Genomic DNA, 8,918 nt, shown 5'->3' with positions numbered 1-8,918 from the left:
GTGGATTGACTCAGTGACTGGGGTAATTAGGATGGGAGTGTCAGAGACAGTGCGATTGGCACAGGACAGGGCAGAGTTTAGGGCTGTTGTACATAGGGTCGCTATGAGTCACAAGCAACTCAATGGCACATAACAACAATAACAAATTTAACTAAATTCACTAAGCTAAGAAGTGGCAAAACAAGGCTTAAAATATGTTTCCATTCAGCTAGAAGGGAACTATTTTAGTAGGGTATCTGATTTTTCAGACGTGGAAATGTTTCTCTCTAAAGTACTTTGGAGCAAAGATGTCAGCCTGGAGACTATTGTGCGCCTGATACAGGCCATGGTCTTTGCAATCACTTGCTATGTGTCAGAGAGCCAGACAATGACTAGGGATGATAGAAGAATTGATGCCTTTGAGCTGTGGTGTGAGAGAAGAATATTGAATATACCATAGCCTGCTAAGACAATGAACATGTTTGTCTTGGAGAGGCTGCTCCTTGGAGGCGAGGATTTTGAAGCTCTGTCTGACATACTTTGGACATGTTGCAAGGAGGAAGCAGTCCTTTGGAGAGGGATGTCCTACTTGGGAGGGTAGATGGACAGTGCAGGAGAGGAAGACCTATGATGTGATGGATTGATTCAGTGACTGGGGTAATAGGGGTAGGTGTGTCAGAGACAGTGAGATTGGCACAGGACAGAGCAGGGTTTAGAGCTGTTGTACATAGGGTCGCTATGAGTTGCAGGCAACTCGAAAGCACATAACAACAACAACAACAACAATATAGGGAAGACTCTCAGGAGAATATTACAAGTTTATTGGCTTTTGGGGCTCAAGCACAGTGACACTAGACCTCTGCCAAGAAGAGAAATCAATAGGAGATATATACCATTGCATGGATCATTAATTAAGGCAAAGAATCAACAGTGATGCTGAAGCCTACCTATGAAGAACAGACTACCCAAGAAGAACAGTAAAATATTTCCAACTTACTATTTACAGGAAGTGATGAAAACAATACTCAAAGCTAGACATTTTTTACTTTCAGGCCAGTACTGTGTCCACGCTAGCACAAAATCCTTTGGACATGAGCAAAACTTGACCACTACAGAAGTAATCATGCAGTTGAGGCCAGAGAAATGGTCTAAGTACTCTTGGAACTAATTTCCAGCTATCTTTGATAATAAGTTAATATTTTAAATTTGCAAAAAAGTATGAAAATCAAGTATTTGGATAAAAATGTCAATTTCTACTTACCAGAAAACATTCACTCAATTTAAAATACATTTATCATTTCTACTCTGAGGTTCATATTGCACTAAGTAGTTAAGAAAATACTAAAAATTATCACAAACAGTAAAAGCAACCTATTAATAGTGGTCAAGTGAGAAGATTGAAAGCAGCTGGTAAATGATCTCCACATGAAATAACCAGAGAGGATTGAAGAGAAATTCTTATCCTTTCCATCCAACCAATGCCTATCTGATCTTTGGAACTTTGCAAAAACTGCTCACTATCGTTTTCTATAGGGGTCCTTCTCCTTACCTCTTGTGCCATAAGTAGATGCTTGTATCTTCCGATGCCATGGGTAGGCTTTGTTTTGTAGGGCCGACTGGTATTCAGTAGAAAGCCACCTAAAAAAGATAAGATAAAATTGTTTCTGACCTCCTTCAGGGACAGGCAGATAGTATATGAAACAAATTTTTCATAGCAGGGCCATGGATATATGGGGATAGTTATGTCTCCTGTTAGTTTCAAGAACCACAGATATGTCTTGATTCTGTGTTGATTTTTCAGGTTACTCCTTTTTTCTCTATTTTTGGTCCCTGGGAAATGGCCAATTTCTATCACCCACCCTTTAAGAAGCTCTCTTGCAAAAAGGCCACAAGTAGATGATGCTGCTTTTGTTATGTGCCTTAGAGTTACCTGCAACTTATAGTGACCCTATGTACAATACCTCTAAGCCTAGCCGTATCCCAAGCCAATCATACTGACTCCAACACACCTGCCCCCCCATTATCCAAGTTACTATGTCAATTCATCTCATCCAGGGTCTTCCTTTCCTGTGCTATTCCTCTACCCTTTTTCAAGCATGATGTCCTTCTCCAAGGACTGGTCTCACCTGGTCACATGCCCAAAGTACGTGAGCTGGAGCTTCAAAATCCTTGCCTCTAAGGATCAACCTGGTTTCACCGTCACCAAGACTGACTTGTTCGTTTTCTTGGAAGTCCATGGTATGTTCAATACTTTTCTCCAGCACAACTCTAAGACATCAATTCTTCATCTGTTATCCTTGGTCACTGTCCAGCTCTCTGAAGCATAGCAAGTAATTGCAAAGACCATGGCCTGGATTAGTAGCCTAAGTCTCTAGACTGACATTGTTGCCCTTTAGCACTCTGGAGAGGTTCTTGACAGCAGATAGAAGGAGAATTGACACCTCTGAGCTGTGGTGCTGGAGAAGAGTACTGAATGTACCATGGACTGCCAAGAAAACAAATAGATTCATCTTAGAGAGGGTTAAACCAGGCTGCTCCTTGGAGGCAAGGATTCTGGGGCTTCGTCTGACATACTTTGGACATGTTGTAAGGAGAGACAGGTCTTTAGAGAGGGACATCATGCTGGGTAGAGTAGAGGGACAGCGCAGGAGGGGAAGACCCTCTATGAGGTGGATTGGTTCAGTGACTGGGGTAATCGGGATGGATGTGTCAGAGGCAATGAGACTGGCACAGGATAGAGCAGGGTTTAGGGCTGTTGTACATAGGGTCGCTATGAGTCGCAAACGACTCGATGGCACATAATAACAACAAACAACAATTTGTCTCTAGATTTCTTGATTGCTGGTTGATTGCAAGAATGTTGATTGTTGGGCTGAGCAAGCTGAAATTACTAACAACCTCAATCTCTTCTCCATCTATCACAGTCCTGCCAATGGACCCAGTGGTGAGAATCTTTTCTGTTTGCGGAGGTCTCTAGTCTCCTCTCATTCCTCAACAGGTAACAGACCTTTTGGAATTTTCTAATAAGGATTGTCTATTATAAGTATGCTTTCTTGTATACAGGGTTTTTTGGAGAGGAATGTGGCATCAGGATTGGAGGAAGACTTATCAGCAACCTACGTTATCCAGATGATACAACCTTGCTTGCTGAAACTGAGGAGCACCTGAAGCACTTGCTGCAGAAGGTCAAGAACTGTAGTCAATATAGACTGAAGCTAAATATCAAGAAGACAAAGATTCTCACTTTGTCTTTTACTGGGCCAACTGGCAGCACCATGACAGATGGAGAAGAGATTGAGGTTGTTAATAATTACTGCTTGCTTGGCTCCACAATCAACACTTTTGGCACCAACAGTCAAGAAATCAAAAGACTAATAGCATTGAGTAAATCTCTATCTATCAGAGAACTTTCCAGAGTACTGAGAAGCAATGATGTCAATGTAGAGACTAAGGTATGCCTAATCCAGACGATGGTCTTTGCAATTACTTGCTATGCATTAGAGAGCTGGACAATTACTAAGGATGATAGAAGAAGAATTCGAGTTGTGGTACTAGAGAAGAGTCTTGAATATACCATGGATTGGCAAGAAAACGAAGTCTTTCTTGGAGAGGATGAAACTAAGTTTCTCCTTGTAGGCTAGGATTTTGAAGCTCTGTTGCACATACTTTGGGCACGTGGCCATGAGGGACTGGCCATTTAAGAAGGACATCATATTCAAAAGGGTGGAGATACAGCACAGGAGAGGAAGACCTTGGATTATATGGATTGATATAGTGACTGGGGCAATTATGGTTGGTGTGTCAGAATCACTGAGACTGGCTCAAGACAGGGAAGGCTTCAGAGCCACTGAACATAGGGTTCCCATGGGTTGTAGGTGATGTGACAGCACATAACAACAACAGGAATTGAAGAAACAAAGAGATGTGGGTAAACTGGCAAACAAACCTTAAGATCAGGGTCTTTATTCACCCTTCAAGCCTGGAATTGAACTTGCTCTTGCAGTTCAATTTTCAACCAAATAATATAGGTCTATAAAGTGAACAGGGGACCTCCGGTGGCCTAGTGGGTAAAAAGTTATGCTGCCAACCCAAAGTCAGGCAGTTTGAGTCCACCAGGTGTTCCTTGGGAGAGAGACGGGCAATCTCTTGTGTGATTTATTGCCTTGGGAAAAAAAAAAACCACTGGAGAGTCAGCTATGAATCAGTTCCAGCTCAACAGCACATAACAACAACAGTGTGAACAAAACTAGAAAGGTAAACACACCTTAGAATGATTAACTACTCAAGCTCAAAAAGGCAGCAAGTTGCCCAAGGACAGATCACAGAAGGCAGGAAGGATTAAGAAAAGAGGAGGAATGAAAATGAGAGATACAGGGAAGAAAGATTACATTGTGAGAAGTGTAATCAATATCATGAAGTAATAGGAGTATGACTTGTTAAATGGAAAATAAATTTGCTCTGAAAATTTTCACCCAAAATATGTATGAATTATTGAATGAAAAACTGATCTGCTCTGTAAATATTCCTGCAATTAATAATGATGTTGTTGTTATGGAACTTTGAGTCACTTGTGACTCATAGTGATCCTATGTACAAGAGCCCTAACCCCTGCTCTAACCTGTGCCAATCTTATTGTCTCTGATACACATACCTCCATTGCCCCAGTGACTGAATCAATCCATCTCATTGAGTGTCTTCCTCTCATGCGCTGTCCCTCCACCCTCCCAAGCATGATGTCCCTCTCCAAGGACAGTTCCTCCTTGTAACATGTCCAAAGTATGTCAGAGGAAGCCTCAGAATCCTTGCCTCCAAGGAGCAGCCTGGTTACACCTTCTCCAGGAAGAACTTGTTTGTTCTCCTAGCCAACCATGATCTATTCAAGACTCTTCTCCAGCACCACAGCTCAAAGGTATCAATTTTTTTTCTATCATCCCTAGTCATTGTCCAGCTCTCTGACACACAGCAAGCAACTGCAATGAGTATGGCTTGGATCAGGCTCACCCTAGTCTCCAGACTAACGTCATTGCCCTTCAGTACTCTGGGGACGTCCCTGACAGCCGACTTTCCCAGTGCAATTTGCCTCTTGATTTCCTGACTGTTGGTCCCAAGAGTGTTGATTATGGAGTCAAGCAAACTAAAACTATTAACAATCTCAATCTCTTCATCATCCATAATGATGCTGCTAATTGGCCCAGTAGTGAGATTAAAAAGAAAACAATAACACCAAAAAACATAGAGTTCTAGAAGTTTCAAAACCCATCTCAGCCAAATTCCAACAGATCCACTCACTCTTAGTGGGGCTTAAGGGAACTCATTTAATTTCCTGCTAACCTTTCTTCTGGTGGATGAGTCCCACAGCAGCTCGGCTGGCGGCTTCCGGCTTTGGCCAGTCTGTTGTGCAGCTCTCTGAAACTAATTGTTCAGACAAAAGTTCTGATTCAAATTCCTCCTGTCCACACTGCATCGTGTTGGTCGGTCTCTGTGCGGCGTGAGGGTCTCTCTAGTGGTCTGTCTCTACGCAGCTTGCTGCTCCTCCAGCTCCTCACACTGCTCTCTCCACTGTCACCATCTTGGAATCTATGATCCTTATCCATTGTCCATCTCCCAAATGTACAGCAAGGGACTGAAAATATCATAGCCTGAATCAAATGCACTGAAGTCTTCAAATTGGCATGATTACTCTTCAATATTTTGGAGGGGTCCCTAACAGAAGACTTGTCTGCTACTAGGTAAAACAGAGCTCTGGTTGTTTAGTCTGTAGAGTTTATAAAAATGAAGTGTTGTCTTATTGCTGTTTCAATTCTCTGTCTCTTGGAATCTAAGACCTTTAACTTTTGGAGCCTTTAGTTTCCAGGCTCTGTAATCTGGAATCTGCCCAAGAAACTGCTCAGACCAGAGTCTTGCAAAGGAATTTCATCCATAAAAATTTTACCATGATTTCACAGTATGATCTCTTAAACAGTACTGCACTGTCCAAAGTTTCTTTATTCATTCACTCAACAAATACTATCCAACAGAGTAGCCACTGATAAGTGTAACCTCATAATGATATGAATGGCTTGTGCAGTACGTAAGTAACCTCAAAGCCATCATATAAAGCACTGCCCTAGAAACCGGTAGTATTAAATAAAAACAGAGACCCGGCATCACAAAATTCACCATCTAGTGGGAAGACAGACAATAATTTCAATGCAAGGTGACAATGGCTATGATATAGGTCCTAAATAGTGAAGGTACTTAGCCTGGACAAGTGAAAAATTCTTAAAAATTATTTTTACCTAAAACTTGAAGAGTGACAAGGAAATAGTGAGAAGGAAACATAGGAAGAAGACTCAGACAGAATTTAAAGATTGAGCATAAAGAGTAGGAACACATGAGACAAGCTCAGAGAAATAGTCAAGGCCAACAAATAAATCTCTGTTCATGACGCTTTGGACTCATGCAATGCAATGCAATGACTTGCCATCAAATTGGAACTGACCCATAGCTGACTCTCTGGCAGGCTTTCAGAGGCTACAAATCCCAAGAGAAGAGTTTACCTGTCTTTCTTCCATGGAGCATATGACTTACAGAGATCCTCTATCGGGTTTCTGAGGCTATAAATCTTTACAGGAGGAGACTGCTTATCCTTCTAGAGGGTACTTTGGTGTATCTGATCCTCTTGGTTAGCAGCTTGACATGTAATGCACTATGTTACCAGGGCTCATTACAGTTTAATAGGAGGAAGAAACAAGTTATGAAACTCACAAAATAAAAGTAAAATTACATTGTGATACATGATAAAAAGGAGAAGCATAGAGAAGAATGGTAACACATTGTTAACTGCCACTGAATTAAGTATGACTCATACCCTGTCCTAATCTGTGCCAGCCTCACAATCTCTAACACCCTCAAGCCCACTGCTGCAATCACAGTATCAATCCACTAGGCTGAGGGTCTTTCTCTCCTTTGCTGTCTCTCCATCTTTGTAAGCATGATGTCCCTCTCCAAGGAAGAGCCTCTCCTAGCAATATGCCCAAAGTATGTAAAACAAACCACAATAGGTAAACCTATTAAGACAACTGAGACTGAAAACAAAACAAAATGTATTTAAATTGAGAGAATTCAGAAGAAAACAGTAATATGGTTGTCTCTAGGAAGAGGAGTAGGAAGCTCAATAGCATCAATAATATAAACTCATTACCCCATAAATGTCTTAGAGTTGTTGTCAGTTGGATCATATACACAGATATTCTTTAAAAGAGCACAATAGTTAAGGCAAACATTCCTTACTAAATTATACTAATCTACCAGCTGGGCTGGTTCATCTGCATAATGCAGATTGTTGATGAGTGTAACTCCAATCCTGATGCCACATTTCTCCTCATAGAGTCCATCCCCCAGATAAACTGTTACAGATATAGAATGAAAAGAAAAGGACACATCCTTGGTGCACACCCTTCCCAATTTTGAACCATGCAGTGTTTCTTTGCTCTGTTCTGATGACTGCCTCCTGGTCCAAGTATAGGTTTCACATAAACACAATCAAGTGTTCTGGGATTCCCATTCTTCTCGAGTCAGCCATAGTTTGCTATGATCTACACAGTCAAATGCCTTTGCATAGTCAAGGAAACACAGACATTCCTCTGGTACTCCCTGCTTTCAGCTAAAATACATCTGACATTAGCTTTAGTATCCCTAGCGCCACAGCCTCTTCTAAACCTAGTCTGCACTTCAGGCAGTTCTCTGTTGCTTTTCCAGTTGTTTTTGAATAATCTTCAGCAGAATCTTCTTTACATGTGATATCAATGATATTGTTTGATAATTTCCACACTCTGTCAGATCACCTTTTTTTGGAATGGGAACAAACATAGATCTCTTCCAGTCAGTTGGCCTGTTGGTTGTCCTCCAGATTTCTTGGCACAACTTGGTGAGCACATGCAGGGCAGTGTCCCTTTGTTGAAATATTCGGTATGCCATCAATTCCTGGGGCGTTTTTTTTCCCCCAAGTCTTTCAGAGCAGCTTCAAATTCTTCCTCAATCACCATTAAACTTCTTTTAATCTTCCTGGATCATTTAATATTCTGCCCAAAGCATCTTTAAGTATTGTAACTGGAGGTTTGAATTTGTTCTTCAGTTCCTTCAGCTGAAGAAATGCTGAAACTGCTTGCTGAAACTGAGGAGGACCTGAAGCACTTGCTGCAGAAGGTCAAGGACTGCAGCCTTCAATATGGATTGAAGTTCAACATTAAAACAAAGATTTTTACTCATGGTGTATCCTCAGGAAGAGCAGTTTGGCCCCTGGGGTGGGCTGTCTGGCCCTCGGGGTGTGCTGTCTGCCTGGGAAATGCTGTTCAGCACTCAGAGTGATCCATTTGGCCCCTGGGGTGTGTCACCGGGCCCTCAGGGAGAGCTATTCTGCCCTCTGGGTGAACCAGCCAGCCAGCCCTGCCCCAGGGAGAGCTGTGTAGCCCTGGTGTTAGCCATGTTGCCCCTAAGAGCAGACTTTCCCATGGCAATATGCCTTTTAATTTCCTGGCTACTTGTGCCAAGAGTGTTGACTGTGGAGCCAAGCAAACTAAAGCTGTGAATAATCTCAATCTCTTTACCATCCATCCTGATGATGCCAATTGGTCCAGTGGTAAGAATCTTTGTCTTGACATTGAGCCTCAATCCATACTGGAAGCAGCAGTCCTTGACCCTCTGCAGCAAGCGCTTCAGGTTCTCCTCAGTTTCAGCAAGCAGGGTTGTGCAATCTGCATACCGCAGATTGTTGATAGATCTTCCATCAATTTTAACCCCACATTTCTCCTCATAGAGCCCAGCCTCCCAGATACAGGTTGAAAAGGTATGGAGATAGGATGCATCCCTGGCGTATACCCTTTCCAATTTTGAACCATGCAGTGTTCCCTTGCTCTGTTCTGATGACAGCCTCCTGGCCCAAGTATAGGTTTCTCATT

At 42.1% G+C, this 8,918-nt stretch overlaps 1 protein-coding gene across 1 annotated transcript in view; it reads right to left on the bottom strand.

Moving 5' to 3' along the window:
• Window positions 1-5,443, bottom strand: part of MRPL48 (mitochondrial ribosomal protein L48) — a 37,559-nt gene extending 32,116 nt beyond the window's left edge. Inside the window, exons 1-2 of the mRNA XM_006885734.1 lie at window positions 5,311-5,443; window positions 1,529-1,617 (exon numbers count right to left, since the gene is read on the bottom strand). Coding sequence (XP_006885796.1) covers window positions 1,529-1,617; window positions 5,311-5,443 — 222 coding nt within the window. The remainder of the gene's footprint in view (window positions 1-1,528; window positions 1,618-5,310) is intronic.
• Between the last annotated feature and the right edge of the window lie 3,475 nt (window positions 5,444-8,918).

Source organism: Elephantulus edwardii, unplaced genomic scaffold (assembly GCF_000299155.1).
Source record: "Elephantulus edwardii isolate Elephantulus edwardi_28Jun2011 unplaced genomic scaffold, EleEdw1.0 scaffold00044, whole genome shotgun sequence".
NCBI lineage: Eukaryota > Metazoa > Chordata > Mammalia > Macroscelidea > Macroscelididae > Elephantulus > Elephantulus edwardii.
The sequence above is the reverse complement of the archived record's forward strand: the minus strand, read 5'-3'. Positions and strand labels throughout refer to the sequence as shown.